Below are 21,897 nucleotides of genomic sequence, written 5' to 3'. Positions count from 1 at the left end.
TACTCCAACAAACCAATTTATAAATTTGAAATCTTTAGCTTTATATCCATGAATTATGATAATAGATGTTTTCAGTATAGTTTATTAAGTTCCTTAACTGATAACATGTTAAGTTTCAAGACTCTTTGGATTTTCCTTGATGTTCTATCTAATTCTTGACTTGGGAGGAAGTTGCCCAGCTAACAATGATGTGCAGAAGGTAAAGCGCATGTTCAAGCTGGTAACTCGGCACATATTGCCCTACTCCTCCCGTCATCACGAACACGAGATTTTCATGTTCTTCGCAGATAGCGGTTTGTTCAAAACCAGAAAGACATCACAGTTGTATTTGACGAAGTGATGTTTTCCTTCGATTCCTGCTCTGAAACATCGCAACATGCTGCTATACGGTAAGGATCCAAGTATTGCAGCTGAGATACACCTGCTGCATCCAGCGACTTCATGGAGTTCACAATTCATTGATCAGCATTGATTCCAAATATACACACACACTTGTGTACAAGTGGGAACCTGGCAACCAGCCAATCACCAGTATAAAAAAACTGCCCAGTGTATTGAAGATCATGGGATATTGTCATGTTGAGAAGCTGTTGTGTGTCAAGTCTATCGAGTACCTGGCAAAAGAAACAAGGACATAGAGCAATAATGAGCCGAGCCCCGCGTCGATGCACAGAACCAGAAAATAGACAACGTTCCTTAGTGATGAACATAATATTTAAACAAATTAAAAACCGATAAACATGCAATGCCGAGTTTCCAATATGATGACCATTTCAAATAGAATATGGATTCAAAATAGTAAAATCGTGAAAAGGAGAATAAAGGGTATTCATATCATATGAATCATCACATCAACAAACACATCTTCTTTCTCAGAGCTAAATTCCATTGACAATAACTGATTGGATTAACACCACATGGATTTGAAACATGTGCGCGAACAAAGATGTGTACCGGGAATTACCTTGCAGAGACGCTCTTCCATATACGTGTATCTCTTCAGTTTCCTTGAACCCAGGCCACACAAGATCGAGGATTTCTTTGCAGCTGTCATCTAATGTAGTAGGGCTTTCTTTGTTACAGAGACAAGGACAAATATGCAATATTATTCATACCACCACTCATTCCGTAGTTGTAACATGAATTATCACATGGACATTGAAGGATTTGTTCTCTTTTTTGAATAGTAATAATGTCAAATGAGTGGCCAATGTTTGATGTGGGCCTCTCATCAATTGAGACATACGGGGGACGACATTGGATTTAAAAACTATCCATCCACATTCTGCAAACCAAACAATGTCACAGCTGATCAGTATATGTTCTTATGTAGTGTTTGGGATTGCTTCCAAACAGTCCTTATGAGCTTTTCCTTCAGGCACTTTTTAGAAGCAATCTCAAACACTAAGTTAAATTAAGCTCTAAAATAATTTAATATATAAATGCCATTTTATAATTCTACACATGGTAAAAATGCAGCGCATAGCGTTAAATCTACCAGAATTTCTGAAATATGGCAAAATCCATATTGTAATTTACCTACAAAAAAGACAGGAGGTTTCCCATCACCTACTCAAGAAAGAGAATATCCTCAAGTTGTCTTCTTTTTCCTTCTCAAATTCGGCATTGCTCTTAGAAATCTCATAGAGCGACTTTCACGGTCGTTCCCAGCATCCTGCAAAGAATTCATCAACACAGTACTCGATGGATTGGAATCATCGTCAACATTATCATTCATAATCTGTGAATCAGATACATCAGTTCTTCTCAGATTTGCTCTTCGGTTTGAATTTAAATTCCAAGAACCAGTTTCTGGATTTTCTTCCTCTTCAGAATCAAAATCAGTAATCATGTTTGATTTTTCAGAGATAGAGCTTGCTGCACGCCCACCAAACTCAATGCCTCCATCTTCCCCGTCTGAGCAAAATCCACCTCCGAATTGAAGATATTCCCTTGTTGATTGGTCTTTGCCGGAATAATCATCATCTTGAGTAATGTCCCTCTTATCAGTCATAGTTTCTTGTTTAGTCTCATCTACAAAGAGTTCACCTCCAATTCCAGGGTCTTCAACCCCATCCACATGTGCATCCTTCCCATCAGAAACGGGTGGTTCCATTGCTGAATCCTTGGTGGTTGTGTCTTTGTCAACTTCACTTTCCTTGTCACGGTCATCGAATTCATCAGGAATACAATAATTCACAACCTTATGAAGACGTCCGGACTGAAAGATACATAGAAAACATATTACTAAAAATCAAAAGTAACAAAATCACGTAAAAACAAAGAAAGAGATAAACTTACCCTCCGTACTTGATGTGATTCTTCGGATCCATTAAATTGCAATCCTCCCTCTTTTTCTCTACATCCAACACCACCACCATTGTCATCATCATCATCATCATAGCTTGTTTCAGCATCTTCGAAACGGGAATTCCTTTTTCTTGAACCTCCCCCAATTTCTCTCTGTCTGCCTCGTGCTTTCTGTCTTCCTCCTGCACCTGATTTTCCCTTCATGTTAAGGCTCTGGTTTATACTTGTAGATTGTTCTAAAGTACTTCCATCCAACTTTGAAGCATTGTCCTTTTTTCTCCCTCTTTTTGAAACCCCAACATTTGTTTCTTTTTTGGTGCTGATTTGATTAGCAGCGCCAGTATGCTCTGGTTCTTTCGATCCGGTTCCTGATGTATCATCCTCCAATCCACTGGACTTAGCTTTTCTTTTCTTACCAACTCTCGATTGTTGTGGCATTTCCTCATCCATCAGCTCTGAAGATTTATTTCCTGTGATTCCTTTAACAGCTTTCTTTATCCTCTTACTTCGAATCTTTGCAAATCTTTCATTGAATGTATAAAATGCTTCCAATCGCAACTGTGTCTACACAGAGTAAACAAGACAAACAAAAACTATGTCAGCTTAAGCTCTCTTCTTCCCCAACAATCTCCATAATATTAACATGTGACAGGCAAAATCAACGACCCTCAGCCCTGATCTCATCTTAAAGCAACACATCATCTTGAATGAATGCTCTCAAAAGATGTAATGCCTTCGATATGATCTCGAGACACCTAAGCATCTTACTTTCGTCGCCCAAAAACTTAAAGCTATCAAAGATTCTTAAGGTTGAAACAAAAATAGATGTGTCAGATCATGCCAACAACATCACGAAAACTTACTAAATTACAAATTTAGTGACCAGGCACCAACCTCATGCTTGTTGTACTCCTTCAAAACTGGTAGCAGCAAGTCATCCGCTTTTGAACTGCCCCACCCAAACTTCTCCCAACACAATCTGCACGTGAACAGCTAGTCAGGTATCTATTACGTATTCTGTTAATTAGAGAAACATAGCAAACAACATAGTTATCTTTTCATATTGAGGTTACTATTGCATTATACAACGAACGAGAGAAGTACATGATATAGTAGGAGCACAACTCCTAAAGCATGGACCAGAACAAAGACAAGCATGCATAAAGTCAAATGGAATATCAAGTCAACAATTCCAAGCACTCAAGGGGAAACACCACAGGCAAATGAGGGAATAAACTAACTTGCGAAGAGCAAACAGATCCGGCTTTCCCCATGAAAACAGTTCGTTGGACTTATCCACTTGTGGAGAAGTATATGCTGAAATCACGGCATCACTAGGAAAAGAAGAAGGAATGTGCCAGTTTTTGCTGACATTTCTCTGTACATCAAAAGTTCATGAATTTGAATATGCAAATAAAAGCGAGAAGAATCAACATCACAGTAGCATTTGAAAGGATAAATGTGATTAAAAAAAAGTGTTACATGCTTATCCATGAAAATGTGCGTCATCATTTTGATGTTTTGATCACAAGACATCTCTTCAGCATTACTACTTGAAGAACTCTTTAATATATCTTGATCTTTTGACCCTTTGCCTTTTGGTTTCCCTCCTTGTCCATCAAAATTTCCGAGAATGGTAGGATCAGGTGACTCAATCCACTCCCGAAATTCATGAAGGCCAGTTTTCTCAGGAAATGCATTTACGACTTCCATGGCATTGACAATGCCAATGCCGCTGTGACATTTTGAGAGATGAATAAGAAACACACACAATTTGACATAGTTCATTTTGAACAACAAAGGTTCTTGAATCAATCATAGGATGCTAAAGAGTGCATCTACCAAGAAGGGCACGCACTGCAGACTAGGATGACGGAGATTACCTGACACCTTCAGTGTAATCACTCCCGAGAAGGAGGGCCATATTGATTAATTTTTCTCTATTTAGTCCAAGCTCATTCTCGATGTCCTGAAAAATAATAGAACACCACCAAGATCAACCACTAAAGTAAAAAGTTTATATTTCTCAATAAAAGGGTAAGATCTCGATGGCATGAATATTCTGTATAGTACATAATAAACATAGAATCTTAAACAACTGCATAATCATCATCAGGTCAAGCCAGATTATTATAAGTAAACAGCTGGTTCACAGTATAATTGCCATTTTGAGGGGAAAAACAACCTTCAAAAGATATGTCTCTACGTATTTGCGATCATCAAAGATGTTCTTGTACACGCTCCGTGCTCCAAACAAGAATGCATCAGAGTCATCAGTAACCACCCCATCGACAAGGTTAAGACATTCCATGTATGCGCATTGAGCTTCAGCTTCCATTGGCGCTATAATATATGGTAAGCCAAACATTTGAAGCAACTCCTAAAATATACAAACATCTGGTTAGTCAAGTCATAAGTTCCCACTGTTCATGACATCACAGCAAAGTGCTAACTAACAACGATGTAAATGCTTTAAAGAATGGGAATATAGACAATTTTCAAAGCTTCAAAGTACCCAATCGCCAGTCCTTGAGATGGCAACTGAAGTTCATTCATGGCCTAAAAGAAACATTTAAGTTTTAAGGTATTTACATTGATTTCTTAAGTATAGCTAATTTTGCTGGGTGACACTATGCTGCACCTGGAGATTTACTCCAGGTGCAGAACACCCTTTGGATCAATGTCGACCCCACATGATGTTTTCATGTGGGGCCACGATCCAAGGGTTGTGCTCCACCAGGCGAGTTATGTGTGGCCCACTGATCCAAGGGTTGTGCTCCACCGGATGTAACACACCCAGTAGAGCACAACCCCACCAAATTTTACTCCTGAATGCAACAATTGTCATGTTATCTTATCAGGAAGTTGTCTAAATTCCATTATCAACTTCATCTTTAGTTTGGGGAAAAAACCTGGCATTCGGCAAACATTTCGCTGCTCACGGATTCAGCATTTCTCTCAAGTTTCCGTTGTTCAATTCCAAGTTCTTCACGCTCTTTATGGAGAAATATCATTTCCTCCTGCAGATCAATCTCCTTGACTTCATGTTCAACGACTATAGAGGAAGGGTTCCTCCCATGTATGTCATTTTCAATTGATAAGCCAACAAATATATTTTCCTTAGCCAACTCTTTTGTACAATCTTCCTCAGTCACAGAATCACTAGCAGAAATCCTTGTCGATTGTTCAGTTCTGCAGAAGGGCTCATCCATCGCCGCATGAGACATGCCATGTTGAGCATCAATAAGATCAGGATCATGCAGATTTTCAGGATTAGAATCGTTGAAGGAATAACTCAACAAGGAACTATCTCTATTATGTGCAAGCTCTCCATCACTAGTATCCACTGGTTTGTTCATCCCATCTTCATCACCACCCATACTACAAGTATCAATTATCTGCTTTTTAGTCCTGCACAAATCCTTTTCTTCAAGCAGAGCGTCTGGCGCCACAACTAATTCTCCAGACAAAGCTTCACTGTAATCCACGTCTTGATTCAAAAGCTTTTGATTTTGACTGCTGTCGTTAGGATTTGTCTCCGCAATATCATATGGCTGGGTAGATTCAATTGGTTGGACCGTATCCCTTGCTGTGCGTTCAACCTGAGGTCCTTTCGCTTCATGAACAGGTCTCCAAGTAGTGTCCCCATCAACCATTTTCTCAGACCTTCCTTGTTCTTGATCTTCACGTGGATTATTCGAAGCTCTATTATCTATCAGATCCTCAAGACTTCTCCTAATTGCTTCCTGAAACTCTGCTTCCTCTACCAAAGCCCCTTTTCTAACAGTTCGGGGGATCTCATCTGAAAAAGACGATGAGTTCACTTGAATACCTTGAACTCCTTCCTCCCACTCAACATCGACGTCATTACTGGTGCCCACTTCCATGAAGGATAACTTAGTTTCAGCTTGAAAGTGACTGGGAACAATATTTCTTTTGTCTTCAATGACTCCTTCCTCCCACTCAAAATCTGAATCAGAATCAGAATCCAAGGACTGTTTCAACGAGGCAGAATAATCTGGGGTCAAATCAACAACAGATGGGTGGCCTGCGACAAGACTAGCAAATATATCATCATCATCATGGCCATGAATACGACCAGTGTCTTCAAAAGAAATCTCCATGGTACCAATTTTTTCAGAAGTATCTTCTTTTTCGTTATCTTTATTATTCGTTCCATCATTGTTCTGATTCTCAACTTCATGATGCTGGATTCTCTCAAGTGCATTACTCAGGACATCATCCAATGTTTTAGCTGTAGTAGTTCCATTAAGCTTCTCCAGATTTGCATTTGTTTTCTCTTGCTCAATCTCCTTCATCAGATCTAAATTCCTTTGCAGATCTCGAGTCATGCGAATTCCCATTGCTCTTACTCTACTGACTCGAAGACGACCTCTCTCGTCCAAATAGGTGTTGACATCATGATTCAATGCATTCCCAGTTTGATCCTCAGTCAGTCCATTCAGTGCATCAGATCTAGCGATAGACCTGACTTCTCTGACAGCTCTCTTAAAAGAATTCACAGGCAAGTTTTGATTTTGTTCACTGCCACTACTCTCTTGTCCAGCAGAGGTAAGAACTCTGATCGAATTAAAGCAGAATATTCAATCAGACAGCCATACAAGACAGGATGCATCAGGGGGAAATCAACTAGACTCCACGATAAACGAAAAAAAATGCATCAACAAGAAAAAATGTCCATCAATGCAAGAAACAATAAAGAACAGATTATATCAGAAATGATAAATTTTCATAAAAAGAATAGAAGTCCATCAATCTAAGAAACATTCAAATGTTTACTAACTGTTTGTCTCCAGTAAATGACGATGAGAAAATAAACTCTCTATTGGCCTCGGAGGCGATCCTTGAAGTTTGCACGCCACCTATCCCCCTTCCCACAGCAGATTTTTGCACCCCATCGATCTCACGCCGAAAAGCCACAGTTTTGAGATATGCCTGTATTTGGAGTTCTGAAAACCTCGCGGGAACCTAAACAAGATAATACCTGATTATCAACAGTGGACAAATAAACAACGCTCTCTAATAAGGACATTTTGGCCTCACAATGCGTCAATAATACAAAACCAAAATTAAACCACAAAAAAACACTATCATGGGCCGCTCTATGATTACATCGATGCCAATTCTACCGCTAGTGGACATTGTCTTGCTAAAGAAAATGTACATACATGGAAAAGGAACAAAAGAATTCCTAAATGTAGGATTTCATCCATATCAATCTCTGTTACCATACCTTTTTCACCTTCTGATACTTTTGTCTGTTTTCGGCCATCAGTCTCTCTCTCATCTACAAATAGGAAATAAACAGTTCAGATAAGGGCCGCAAACAGCTCCAACAAGAACATTAACTTGGAAAACAAAGATATTTTACCTGAACAAGGAGATCAAGTTGCATAGATGGAGGTAAAGCCGCCAGTACGGCAGGGTCGACTTTACCATGCATTTCCGGCTGCAGGAAATACGGGAAGACAGTTAGATAGAAACACGACGAAAAACACCCTTACATATAATGTAAAATTACCCTCAGTCTGTTACTATGCCCCACCCCCCACCCCCTCTTCTCTTTATGCACACGAATGCTTTGCAGGCCTAGTAGAGAGGGTGGAATTACAAAATATAACTTTACCAGTATCATCTCTTCATCTTCGTCATCATCTTCTTCGTCTTCGAAAACTTTGTCACCCGGACTCCTAGCTGCATCTGATCTGAGTCCATCAGCAGTAAAACCATCATTTTCTTCCGCAGCAAGAGAGGCTGCCAACCTTAATCAATACACGACAGAAGTCAGAACATAATCAACTCTAAAACAACAATCAAGTAAAAATCCATATAAGAATTTCACATTTCATCCAGCTCTTCCCGACTCCAACTTTTGGGCGCCTCGTCATTTCCTTTCCGTGTGTTTGGTTCATCAACGATGGCCTTCTTTCCTTTGACATCATTCTGCTGTCTCTGATTTTCAAGATCAGCTGCCAGTTCTTTCAGCCTCATTGCCTTGACCTATGAAGAGCCATGAAGAAAATCACATGGAAGAATTCGAGATTCCGGTTAAAAATCGAATTTTTATTCGTTATTATTATTTGCCTACAAATGCAAGTTGCCCAAAGAGCAGCTATTTAGAGCACTCACGTGATTAAGCAGCAATTTCTCCGCCGTCTTTCTGATCTTAGCCTGGGCATTCTCACGCTGGCGGCGTCGTGCTATGACTGTACGGCGCTTGAGAGCTGGGGTGCCACCATCAAACACAAAAACTGGCTTCGTGCGGAGGTAGAGTAGCTTGCATATCCGACGGAAAAATCCCAAAATGTGAGCATTCCGAACCATCTCTCCCTTCTCGTCTCGCATCGCCTTCAAAAATTGTATCATCCATATGCTCGCATCTAAAACACACACAAAGGAGTAAGAGATAACAATGGGAATACCTACAATAGAGCCATTCAGGTTAGGGATTTTCCATACCGATGGCGAGTTTCTTTCCGGTGAGGGTTTCTACGGAGACGCGGCGGCCGACCGGAGCCAGCAATTCCCAGAGGCCGTGGACTCCCATTCCCTTAGCTCCGCTTCACTTCACTCAATGGCGCTGAAGAATTGGTAACTGCGTTGTGGCGGGGTTGTCTGGTGAGTTCTTGCCGCCAATGTGGAGACACGAAACAGTTGAATGGAGCCGCTTGTAGCTGGACACATCAATCTTGAAATGGGCCGAATCCAAATTCCAAAACAATCAAACCAAGCCCAATATACGGTCCAAATATTTGATTTTATTACCATGTCACTAAATGAATGAAAATTGGGTGAATTGGTTTTCAGTCCCTAAATCCAAAAGCAAATTAAGAATCAGTCCTTTATCAGAAAAAATTTGTTTGCACTCCCTGGGCCCACATTATTTTACTCGGATAAAATTAAGTACAAAACATTGAAAATATGGTACAAATACAAGATATTTGAGCACTAATTGTTCAAGATCGAGTACAAAAAATACAATTTTGAGTAAATCTAAACATCTTTATTAACGTGAACTTGCAACATGTGTTTGAGTACTCAAAAATCATATATTTGTACCAGATCTAACACATTGGGTACTCAAAAATCACATATGTATACCATATTTACAATGTTTTGTATCGATTTTCATCCAAATAAGATAAATGTATTATTAATATCAATATTTTTTAGTACTCGAAAATCATATATTTATATTAGATCTAACATATTTGATACTCAAATATCATGTATTTGTACCATATTTTTCATGTTTTGTACTGAATTTTATCCGAAAAAAAACATGTGGGCCCAGGTAGTTTAAACAAAATTTTTTTCTGACAAAGACTAATCATTAATTTTTGTTTAGATTTGGGGACTGAATTATAATTAACCGATAAAAATTACCCTGCGAAAACTGAGGTAAATCATGCGATCGTGAGAAAATCGTGGAGGTGACGAGGCCTTGTCTTTTTCCCACATTTAGCCACTGTTTGATGTGTGACGTTGAAGCAAAGCCACGTGCAAACCTGAAACCAAAATCTCTTTGAAACTATCTTAATTCACTGTGCTCTCAATTAAAATTTTAATAATTTCAACTTGAAAAATCTACTTTCAGCTGATGCTATAGTCACATGAATAATTAATAAAATTTGATATGCAACCACGATCATAAGAAAAACTTACATTTTCAATGCAAACTCAAAATTTTAATGATTATTCAAGATTTATTTGTTTCATATGCTTTCAGAGATAGAATATATTGAACATTTGTAATTCTAAAAGTAGATCATATTAGCATCAATATCAGACTTTTCATTCTTTTTCAAAACAGATTCAAGATTTACACAATATTTTCTCAAATATTGACAATTCAATTCATACGACGTTGAAAGTTTTATGTTTGCTTTCATTATTTATATTTATAATATAAAATAATTATTTGGATCTCATTATATATAATAATTATTTAAATATATATATATATATATATATAATATTTTTTTTAAAATATTTGGGTGGGGCCCTGGGCGTGTGCCCTGCCCGTCCTGGGTAAGGGCCGCCCCTGATCACGAGAACTTGCCCTAACATTTCATAACGAATTATAAACTAATCAAACTTCGTGAAAAGATATTCGAAATTCGATTCGATAAAAATTCGTTTGAGCTCATTAAAATAGACAATTAATATTAAACTTTATAATTTTCAGTTCATTTACTCGTAAACAAAATCGTGAGTCAGTATGAGCCAGCTCGATGAAAAATGATGATTTTGATATTTGATTAAATAGTAAACTAATCAAACCTCTTGAAAAGTTATTTGAAATTCGATTCGATAAGAATTCGTTTGTGCTCATTAAAATAAACAAACTAAGATTAAACTATATAATTTTCAGTTCATTAGCTCGTAAACAAACTCGTGAGTCAGTGTGAGCCAACTCGATGAAAAATGATGATTTTGAAATTTGATTAAATAGTAAACTAATCAAACATCTTGAAAAATTATTCGAAATTCGATTCGATAAGAATTCGTTTGCGCTCATTGAAATAGACAAACTAAGATTAAACTGTATAATATTCAGTTTATTAGCTTGTAAACAAACTCGTGAGTCAGGGTGAGTCAGCTCGATGAAAAATGATAATTTTTATATTCGATTTATATGTTTTACATTTTTACTCACGACGAATATGTAAAAATTGATTTTATTTATTTATTAAAAATAAATTACAAGAATTTTAATAAGAATATTATATTTTTTTCTAAACAAAAAATTTAATTATTAATTTAATGAATTCGACGAATATTTAAAATCATGAGTCATGATTATATTTATTAAGTTAATCTAAATCTAAATACAATAAAATCTCGAATAAATTGGTAACTCATAACTATATTCTTTAGCTCGAATTCGACACGGTTATAAACTAGATAAATTTAAATATTCATAAGAAGTTTGGGAGCTCGAAATCGACTCGATTATAATCGAGACAAACTCAAACGATAAAAAAAAAATCGGCTGGACTGTGGCTCTATTACCCATCTACGTTTCTACATCTAAAATTGTTTCACTTTCCTCGCCGCTATAGTTTCTTTATCTTCATTATTATCCTCGATACGTACACCTCCCGCTGAACGGAAAATTATATCTGTTTATAGTCTGGTGGGTTATTGATCTAGTGATCGAGATTGGATCGTTTTGGGGGTAAGTTGATAGATGATGTTAATCTTGGTTTTTTTTTAAAGCTGTTTTCTTGGAAAGAAATGATCTGGGTTTTCGTTTTTAGGTTTTCAAGTGAGTGGTTTTGGTTTGTTCTGATGTGGGTTGTTGTGATTTTTGTTGCTGATTCTTGATTTATATGCTGATTGGTGGATGTTTGTTATTTTCTGGATTGGATATGTTTTCTCTATGCATTGGAGGTTGGATTCTTGGTTGGTGCTTGAATATGTGTTTACCTTGGTTGATGATTGCACGTGTCCCACAGTTTGTTTATGGGGATTTTGTTTTAGTTTTCATGTACCAAGAGAGGGAAAATGAAGCGAAAACAAAATGGTTGACATTGGGGTATCAGTTGAACTTACATTAGGGAATAGGGGCTATTGATTTTAAGCGAGGTATTTCCTGATTTGGTCTTGAATATTATTTAACGCTTAAAAATTAGTTTTTGAAGTCAGAATGATGAATATTTCATGCTTCATCCTAGTACTCTGATGTGTTTTCAACCATTCATGGTTAGCAGAATAGTTTATAAGATCAGACAACCAGAAGAGTTTGAAATAGTGCGAACCCAGAAACGATACACAAAAACTTACATAGTTTAAGAGTGGTATCAGCATCATTTATGAAATGTAGTTTTAAAAAGAGAAATTGTAGTAAAAACAAGTCATTTTCTTGTGAAGTTCCCCTGTTATTCCTTTGATTATATGCAAATGGCCTATGCTATTACTTAAATGAAATCTAAGAACATGGCTTGTCCATCATGGTCTTTACCACAACAGGGGGATTATTTATTTCCATTTCAGTTCATGAAATGACAGATTTATTAAGCATACGATATGAATATTTTTATGTCAGGTAGTTGTAATCTCGTGATCTTTCTCTTTTTTTTCTTCTGACGGATACCCTTGTGATCTTGGTTCCACTATTTAGTATTTTTTTTCTATGTTTCGAAATAAACATATGATTTTGTTTAGTCGCGTTCCTCTACAGGCTGGGAACGGGTAATTCTACAAAATGTCATCTCCGAGCAAAAGGCGAGATATGGATGTCATGAAATTGTAAGGGCTCCGTCGATGTTGTTCTCTAATATATGTCAACCACTTCATTTTAATTATATATGAATCTTATTTAAATAATATTTTACTCTTTCATGTTATTTTCTGAGTATCATAACCATTCTTTTAATACTTTTATCATTTGTTTGCTTTTCTGGCTGTAGAATGATGAGTGACTACAGTGTGGAACCGATTAATGATGGAATCAATGAGTTCAATGTGGAATTTCACGGTCCAAAAGAAAGTAATGTCACCATGGCTTTATAGGTTCCATTATATGGTTACCACTTACCCTCATGATGTGAGCTGTAACGAGCCCACATCAGTTCCTTGGGGTTATGGAATGATTTCTGAATTTTCTGAGGACTGTCACCTTATAGGATAAAATCTTTGAGTTTGGACTTTGCCCGTGGGCTTATGACATGGTAGTGCCACAAATGAATGTGATATTCTTGCTACATTATTGCAGGTCCTTATGAAGGCGGAGTTTGGAAAGTTCGTGTTGAACTTCCTGATGCTTATCCTTACAAGTCTCCTTCCATTGGGTTTCTCAACAAAATTTTCCACCCAAATGTCGATGAGCTGTAAGTCTATTTTTCCTTTTCGTATGGTAGGTATTGGAAAATAAAGATATGGAGGTTTGTTTAGTATCCTGATGTTTCCTGTACATCCCTATACTTGGTTTACAATAGCTTTCAGTTGTTTCAGGTGTTGCATAGTTTATGGTGCTGATGAAATCCAGTTTTTTCTGTAATAGGTCCGGTTCTGTGTGCTTGGATGTCATTAACCAGTCATGGAGCCCAATGTTTGGTAAGTTGAGAGTTCCCAGAAAAAAGGGGTCACTTTTTATGTATCTTTATGCTACATATGTGATTCGTAATATAAAATATGGCATAGTCTACTCATGAGTTTGGATTTATCATGTCTCGCGATCCTTTAAGAAATAGACACTTCATAGATATCATGATTTATCCATTATAGACCCTATCGTGATTCATGATTCATGAATGCCATTAGGTAAAAGTTCAATCCATGTGCTATTTTCGCTATTGTATCCAACATAGTTTGATAGTATATTTTTCGAATTATATTCCTTCCATTAAATGAGGATATCCGCATCTGCGTTATTTTTGCTATCCGACCCATGCTTAATCGTATGGTATCATTTTTTATACGTATTCGATCCCTATATGGGGACATCCACACGGGCAGGTAACCGTTTTTTGATATAGGACTGGCTTTTGGTTTATAATTTTAAATTTAAACTATATGAAAAATATAAATTTAAATTGAATTTCTAGGCTCTAGCAACTGGTCTCTCACGAATCCTATAATTTTTTGTGCAGATCTGTTGAATGTGTTTGAGGTCTTCCTTCCACAGCTTTTGCTCTATCCGAACCCATCTGATCCTCTGAATGGGGATGCGGCATCTCTCATGATGAAAGATAAGGTGCAATATGATCAAAAAGTGAAAGGTGATTCAATTTATTCTTCTTCTCTTATGAATTCGTAGTTTCAAATCGCACTAACACGAGAAAATAATAATGTAGTTGGTTAGTTGCAGTCCCACCTTTACATTTTTCTCTGTGTATGCATAGAGGACTGGTGAAAATCTTAGCTATTTCATATTTGTTCGACTGATATTTTGATATGCAAGGACACAACCTCCTAAATTTTCTAACTTGTGTTGAACCTTTAGGATTATGCTTATATATGCTGTATTATTCAAGCATTGCAGTTTTTGCATGAGATTAAAGGTCGTGACTAAATGAAGACGTAGAAAAATGTTACAATTTTTTTTTTAAAAAAAAAAAAAATCCGACCAAGATTATATGTGCATGTGCAGAATACTGTGAGCGTTATGCGAAGAAAGAACACATCGTAAACACTTTAACGGAAGAGAGCGACGAGGAAGTAAGCGAGGACGAGGCGTTCAGTGATGGCCGGACTGATAGCGACGATGATCAAATCGCAGGACGTGTGGATCCTTAGGCAAACCGCAAGGGATCCATTTTTTAAAATATGTTATGTGTTATTTTTATGTTTATTTTTGTAATGATGGAAAATTCTTGTTGTATGTGTTGGTAAAGCAGATGAAGAAAATGGTTTTACATTCAGACTAATTCATAACCATGTCATCCTCTTGTATCTGTTTGTTTGATGGACATTATTTTAACTCAGTCTTCCGGGAGGCAGGCTTTTTATGTATAGCAAGTATTTATCTAAAATAAACATGTACTTAATAGCTCTTGTATTTTTTTTTCATTTATTTATTATTTATTTTAACACAGTGCCCCTGTATAATCATATGTTCGTGTTTTTTTGGGAAAATGTTTTTTTATTAACTAATTTATTTTTTGGATTTGGTATATTAACTTTACAAAGTTTGGTGTTGTAAATTGATTTTTAATTTTTATTTATTTTGGTTCAATTGTAGATTTGACACTTTTGATATATCAATATTTTTAATTTTATGTCAGGATCAAAATAGTTGAAAATTAAAATTTAGTATATAAAAACCAAACTTTAAAAAATTGATGAACTAAAACCAAGAAAAATGAACAATTTAATGGGGGAAAAACTATTTTCTCGTTTCCTTTTTCCTTATTATCTTTTTGCAGGGCGGGTGGCCTTAGTCTGGTCACAATTGCGAGAACATCATCATAGAATATTATAATGTTTTTTTTCAGTTTCATTGAAATTTAACATCAAAACAAAATAAATCTAAAAACAGAGCACAATTTATAAGAGTAAAAATTACAATTTTTCATTACTCTCAAGTAAGACAGTGAATTAAAAAGAATTGACTTGTACAAAATAAGATGCCTAAATCGTTGCATGGCCTAAAAAGAAGTGAAGCATATATATCTTCAATAAGGAACTCGCTCTCTGCTTTCCGCGGGCATCTCGTAGCGGCAAACGGGACAACGATGACTTCTTTTCAGCCATTTCTCGATGCACTCCCCGTGAAACATATGCGAACACGGCATCGTCGCTACGCGGCCGCCACCGTCTTCGAAATCTTCCAAACAAACCGGGCAACTCCCATGAATATCTCCCTTCGAGCATTCGATCGTCCTATCCAGCAGAGATTTGACGGAGGCCTCCGTGGCCGGAACCATAGCAGCTTCAGTGGCGGCTTCTTGGCTCATCCACTCGACGTAAAGGCTTTCGTCGATGGTGAGATCGTGAACCACCGTCACGTCGAAATCAAGCCGATGATGATGATGATGATGATGGTGGTGGTTTTGGCTGGTCTCGACGAGAATCTTCCACGCAGTGTTTAATGCAAAAAGAGACAAATCTTGACGCTCCAGAAACGATAGCGGGAAATCTTCCAGCCCTTTGAAAACCGCAGCCCGCAAGATGAATTTGTGGCGATTGTCGATTCTTGGCACGTGGTATTGCATCGACTTCGTGCCCGCCGGGGACTCGCGATCTTCCAGCAACTGCAACTCGGTGGAATCTTGGGTTCGGATCCAACGATTGTGCTTGTGTTTGCAAGAAAAGTTGAGAGTGATTTGATGACGCCGTGATGCCTTAGACGGCGTGGATTCTATGTTGGGGTTTGAGACCACCAATTCTTGGTTAAACTCGTAGTAGTATGGATCCATGTTGTTCTTGAAGAATATTTCAAAACAAGAACAAATTTGTGAAGATCAATCGATGGTGAACAAAGATTAGAGGAGGGGTTTCTTTGCGATATATAGGATAAATTTTGATTTTGTTGCAACGTTAATTGGTGGGATATATATATATATATATGCATGGGGTGTATTTATATTTATAAAAGGAAAATTAACTTTGTGGAATTTGTGTAGTAGAATTAGACATCAAGTTGTTTTAGGATTGACGGTATCATATCTACAGATCTACTCTTATCCTAAAAAGATTTCATCTGAAATATATTACCTTATATATTTTGTTCACAAAGATATAAAATTAGAAATTAAGCGTTGTAAAAAAGCATACGGAAAATCCCGGGAGTTGCGGATTCTCTTGCCTTGTGGGAATCATTATCTCGTTCTATTTTTATCTTCCTATACAATTACACCATCCTTTAAATAGTTTAATTTTTTTCTTGTTTTCTTTTATGTTTCTTGAAATCTTGAAGATCGATATCGTCCAAGATTGGATAAAACATCTTTTATCTTATAAACTAACTTCAAAGTTTTACTATATTATAATAATTGGTTTTTTTATATTTTATTTTTCTTTTGTCACTTTTATTTTAATTTTTTAAGAAAAATAAAACCTGTTTTCCTTTTTATTTTTTCTGTTTTTAACAGAACTCGTGCCTTGTGTCATTGTCCATGCAAGCGATCCAACAACAAAATATATTTTGTAAGTAGTACACTTTTAATTTTTTTAAAAAAAAATGTGATGATGCCATAGTTAATTTTTTATGGAAATTTCCAAGTTTTTATTTTGCTTATTCTTTAAAAAATATGGCATTATGAGAAATATATATTTGGGTATGAAAATTTGACGTGTCTTTGAAAACTAGATATGATTGATATGAAGGAATCTCATTTTTCGTACATATGTTTGATATGAACATGAGAATGAAAATGACCATTCCTATGAAAATGGCTATTACCATATTCATAGGAATGGTCATTTCATCCATTTTGGATGGGAATGTTCATTTCCATTTATTTTTTTTGTAAATATTTTTTTTTCTATTTTAGTTTATTCTTATCAATCTAAACTTATATAAACTTATAAAATAATAACAATAATATTTAATATTATATATAAAATAATAAATTATTATATAATTATTTTACTATTATATATAAATAATTATTATTACATATATATCATTATTATTAATATCTTTTACTATCTCTTACTATTTTATTAAAGATATGGGGATGATACCAACTGTTTGGTCCGTTGGTGTGTCAATAAATATATTAAATAATATTTTAAATTTAAACCTTTGAACGTGGATCAACCGAATGAAGTTGAAGATAACTACAAAAATACAGATAAATTTTGTATTTATTGTTTATTTTATTTTGTATCAATAGCTTCTATTTGAGTGTGTGTATCATTATGTAGGATTAACAATAACGAATAGAAGAAATCTTCTGTTACCTAAAAATAAGGATCTTGAAGGAGAATGACGAAAGGGTTTATGTATTTGCCTTCCTAATCTATTTGAGAGAACGGCGCTGCGTGTGTAAAATTATAAGGAGTAATATGTAGATTAATTTGTAAAGTTATGCGATTATTCACTCATATAGTCGAATAAATAATAAGATGTATATGATCCAATTCTATTTGTTTATATAAACATAATCATTTAAATGAACCGATTACAAATACTTGTATCACAATCATTGAGTTTGAAGCACACACGATGCATCATTATGAGATGTGTAATAAGTGTAACATGTGAAAAATTAAAATACACATGCATGTGTTATTTCTAAAATAAAAAATACACATGTATATAAGAAACAATAAGAAAAATTTAGTTTTTAAATAATGGTAAAATATAATAAGCGACAAATAAAGGAATAATTTGCAAGACCGTGAAATGTAATTTAGTGGAGAATAGAGGAATAACCGGTTGATTTAACAAATAAACAGTACCTCTCCGCGTGTAAACTTAAGCAAAACATGTATATAGATTAGGAAGGCAAATACATAAACCCTTTCGTCATTCTCCTTCAAGATCCTTATTTTTAGGTAACAGAAGATTTCTTCTATTCGTTATTGTTAATCCTACATAATGATACACACACTCAAATAGAAGCTATTGATACAAAATAAAATAAACAATAAATACAAAATTTATATGTACACATTTTATCGAATATATGTTGTAAGCATGACAAACAACTATACCTATTGTATAAAGTGGGAACCGGTGGTGGCGCACCACACTGCAACACCAATATAGTTTCACTTCTTACTTGAACTTATGCTCGGTAATAACACTGCAAACACCATAATTTTTTTTTTAATCAACAATGTTAAAATCACAAAATCCATAACGAAGAAGAGAAAATTTCACTAATGTATTGAAATTCTACCAATGTAAACTACCTCACAAGAATGCTTAGATCCCGCACAACTAACAATACTTGGCTACTTTGTGTGCTCTTGGTTTTTTCCTTATTCACCATCCAAGGTCTTCCCATGAATTGACGAAAATCAGATCAACAATTTTGTTGTTGATAAGATGGGATTAACGTGCGGAAATGTGAGAGGAGTTGGAGCGATAATTACCCATAGACCTATCCAAGAAAATTTTTTTGATTAATAATGTGAGGGTAAATTTTGAGATTATTATTGTTTTCATCGGTTTAGAGAAGAAACTATTTTTTGTAGTTATCTTCAACTTCATTCGGTTGATCCACATTCAGAAGTTTAAATTTAAAATATTATTTAATATATTTATTGACACACCAACGAACAAACAGTTGGTATCACCCCCACATATTTAATAAAATAGTAATAGATAGTAAGAGATATATTGTAACTTTTCGACACACAATACCTATATACTGTTGGAAATAATGGATGGTAAATAAAATGGTGAATGAGGCTTTCATGCACATTGTCCCACATTGGTAAAATATGGGAATGGATGACACAATATAATGCCCAAGTTTAGATAATAGGTTAGGGCCCCAAGGGATACCCATGTTTGTTAAGGGAAGCGGACCTAGTCTAGGCTAGGTTCGAACCATTAGCCACACGCGCGCGCGCCGCCGCCGCCCGTCCGGCACGGGCCTGGGCTTGGCTTGGGCACATGTTTAAATTTTTTGGACAAAATAAATTAACAGAATATTTATTTGTTTCCGGATATTAATTTTATTTTTCTTCCGAAATGTTCTGCGTGTACTGTCAAAGTGCATCTGTTTTGTCCGAACCAGTGCATCTTTTCGGTCCAAACGAATGCATTTTTTGAGGCCGAACCAGCGCATCCCTTCGGTCTGAACCTGTGCATCCCCTCGGTCGAGTGTGCATCCCCTCGGCCGAGTGTGCATCCAACTGATGCATCTGTCCGCATGCAACTGTCCAACGTCTATAAATAGACCGCCCCACTTGCATTCATTCTCACCAATTCACTTATTCTCTTCTCTTCTGCATACTTCTGCATCTGAAGTTTCTTACAACACTTCTGTTCGAAGTTCTTCGGGTTGGCAGTGCTGCTACTCGAAGTTGATCAGCGTTCTATCTTGGGAGACATTTTGCATCAATCCCGTTAGCACCTAGGCGGGGCAAATCTGTCTTAAAGATAGAGAGTCTAACTCTCGGCTCGCTGTAGTTGATCGTGTTGATCGTTAATTGCGTACTGAGGTTGTTCGTGATAATTTTGCTAACATATACATATTTAAAAAATTTGTTTAAATATTTTTCTGCGAGAAATATTTAATTATATTATTATTTTTTTAAAGGGATATATAATATCATATTAGAAACTTAAAATGGTTTTTTTAATAATAACATTTACGGGTGATATCATCATTTAAAAATTAATTTAAAGTGTGATAATACAAATAAATATTTTTACAAGAATATTATTCTTATAAATCAGATACAACGTACTCTTGGTAAAATAAGTTTTTATGATATCTGAATAAAATAAAAATATAATATTTTTTAAAATTGAAAGTAATAGTATTTTTTGTTACTCAACAAACATATTATGACCAATTAAAGTTGGTTACTAACTTACTATCTCTAAGCCATTCGACCTTAATACAGAGCAGAGTGGTAAATCTCATCCGTAATGCATGTATTTTTTATTTTTATTTTTTTTGAATCAATCACGTAATCCATGTATACATATTAATTTTTCAAGATTTTTTAAAATGCACCCAATTTATGAATTAATACGGTTAGGTAGGTTAATTCGGTTTAACTAATTTATGATCCCCTATATATGTGTGTGATGCATGTATATTATATATAATTTTAATAGAAAATACAATTTTTTTACGTAATAAATTTTTTTATGAAATATAATGGTGCCAGAGTATTTATTTGTTCAAAGAGAATGTTTTAGTTTTAATTTTATTATATTCTGTTCTCGTTCAAAACTATTACGGAATTAGTATATTTTGAGGGGAAAATATATTGCTACTACGAAGTCAGTTACCATTAGGCCCAAAATATTTATAATTATTTTTTTCGGATGAGAAATATTTTTTATTTAATTCATGTATTAATAATAATAATAATAATAATATAGGACAAATATATACCAAATGTTGTATTTTGCCCACATGGGCATAGGTGAGTTGGTAAGGCCTGAGGTGACGTGAGAAGAAATTCTCCAGCGTTGCGGGTTCGATCCTCGTGTGGAGCATATTCCCTGCTGAAATATTGTGGGGGTATGCTCTGGGGATTGGGCCATGTGCTCCCTCCTTCAGGTCCCTGTCGCTCATGCACATCCCTCGATTTGCCCTCCGTATGAGCCAATGGGCCTCTGATTCATGTGGAATGGGGTCCCCTTCGGGGTAAACCTTTTAATATTAGTATATATATTTTATTCTTGGATCCAAATTACTTTCTTAAAAATTAGGTGCGTAATTTCAGCCCAATTCAATGGGTCGTAACTCGTAACTCGTAACTGTAAAGAAGATTAGCTTTGAAACAACCTCGGGCCCACTTCCTTCTGAAATACGACAGCACTCCGCCACGTTTCACGCTCTTCAGAGACGCGTGCGATTCACCAAAAATAATTCATTTAAATTTTAAATACCGACCCAAAAAAAAACCAAAAAAACAAAAAATACGTAATATATATTTTAGAAGTGAGTAAAATATATTTTGGTACACGAACTATTGGTAAAATATCATATTGGTACACGAACTATTGAAAATGGCTTAATTGGTACATGATCCAACTAAAAGGTCAATTTTACTCTTAAATTGAATTAATATTATATTGATTAATTTTAAAATATCATATTTATTAAAAATTAATATATATATATATATATATATATAATGATAAAAAATTGTCAAGTCAAATTATACAACAAATATTGTAATATATTGTTATGATAAAAATATAGATCACCGGCGTCTGTTGATCTTGTGTTTAAATGATTGAAACAAACATATTTACCATTTTAGTTTTTCAATATTTGATACAACAATTTTCAACATTAAAGACTAGATTATGAAAAAACAAATATCAAAGAAAAAATTTCACTCATTGTCTCGATTTACGTAGTTCTAGTAACCCAAAAAATTTTCACTTGATTTAATAATTTACAAATTTATACTTTTACGCACACTTGAATTAAATATTAATAAATAAATATTTATTTAATTATATTTTAT

General features: G+C 35.3%; 2 protein-coding genes across 4 annotated transcripts; one reads left to right on the top strand and one right to left on the bottom strand.

Annotated features, from left to right (window-relative positions):
• Window positions 1-1,148: 1,148 nt before the first annotated feature.
• On the bottom strand, window positions 1,149-8,997 carry LOC140880321 (DNA repair protein UVH3). 2 transcript variants are annotated; one of them, XM_073284661.1, is made up of 16 exons: window positions 8,791-8,997; window positions 8,461-8,711; window positions 8,174-8,331; window positions 7,958-8,093; window positions 7,703-7,780; window positions 7,565-7,618; window positions 7,115-7,299; window positions 5,223-6,891; window positions 4,496-4,690; window positions 4,194-4,279; window positions 3,793-4,045; window positions 3,552-3,688; window positions 3,205-3,289; window positions 2,302-2,874; window positions 1,540-2,221; window positions 1,149-1,285 (listed from the first exon to the last, which is right to left on the bottom strand). In XM_073284661.1, the coding sequence occupies exons 1-15, from the start codon at window positions 8,876-8,878 to the stop codon at window positions 1,592-1,594; spliced, it is 4,578 nt and encodes a 1,525-aa protein (XP_073140762.1). In that variant the 5' UTR covers window positions 8,879-8,997; the 3' UTR covers window positions 1,149-1,285; window positions 1,540-1,591. The 2 variants fall into 2 exon arrangements, with proteins under 2 accessions (XP_073140762.1, XP_073140763.1); XM_073284662.1 differs by having other exon boundaries at window positions 8,461-8,679; window positions 8,754-8,888.
• A 2,290-nt stretch (window positions 8,998-11,287) lies between these two features.
• Window positions 11,288-14,730, top strand: LOC140881876 (ubiquitin-conjugating enzyme E2 5-like). Of its 2 annotated transcripts, none has more exons than XM_073287514.1 (7): window positions 11,288-11,512; window positions 12,502-12,585; window positions 12,747-12,826; window positions 13,052-13,166; window positions 13,340-13,392; window positions 13,929-14,057; window positions 14,429-14,730. In XM_073287514.1, the coding sequence occupies exons 2-7, from the start codon at window positions 12,542-12,544 to the stop codon at window positions 14,572-14,574; spliced, it is 567 nt and encodes a 188-aa protein (XP_073143615.1). In that variant the 5' UTR covers window positions 11,288-11,512; window positions 12,502-12,541; the 3' UTR covers window positions 14,575-14,730. The 2 variants fall into 2 exon arrangements, with proteins under 2 accessions (XP_073143615.1, XP_073143614.1); XM_073287513.1 differs by having other exon boundaries at window positions 11,289-11,512; window positions 12,518-12,585.
• Window positions 14,731-21,897: the final 7,167 nt, after the last annotated feature.

This window comes from Henckelia pumila, chromosome 2 (genome assembly GCF_033568475.1).
Source record: "Henckelia pumila isolate YLH828 chromosome 2, ASM3356847v2, whole genome shotgun sequence".
In the NCBI taxonomy this organism is placed as follows: Eukaryota; Viridiplantae; Streptophyta; class Magnoliopsida; order Lamiales; family Gesneriaceae; genus Henckelia; species Henckelia pumila.
This window is presented reverse-complemented; position numbering and strand designations above follow the sequence as displayed.

Bases quoted from the DNA above. Each gene is read 5' to 3' on its own strand.
- LOC140881876 (XM_073287514.1), top strand. From the start codon at position 12,542: ATGTCATCTCCGAGCAAAAGGCGAGATATGGATGTCATGAAATT. The intron at 12,827-13,051 runs GTAATGTCACCA...ACATTATTGCAG, and splicing joins ATTTCACGGTCCAAAAGAAA to GTCCTTATGAAGGCGGAGTT. The intron at 13,393-13,928 runs GTAAGTTGAGAG...TTTTTTGTGCAG, and splicing joins GTCATGGAGCCCAATGTTTG to ATCTGTTGAATGTGTTTGAG.
- LOC140880321 (XM_073284661.1), bottom strand. From the start codon at position 8,878: ATGGGAGTCCACGGCCTCTGGGAATTGCTGGCTCCGGTCGGCCGCCGC. The intron at 8,712-8,790 runs GTATGGAAAATC...TGTGTGTTTTAG, and splicing joins CGGAAAGAAACTCGCCATCG to ATGCGAGCATATGGATGATA. The intron at 4,046-4,193 runs GTAATCTCCGTC...AAAATGTCACAG, and splicing joins GATTACACTGAAGGTGTCAG to CGGCATTGGCATTGTCAATG.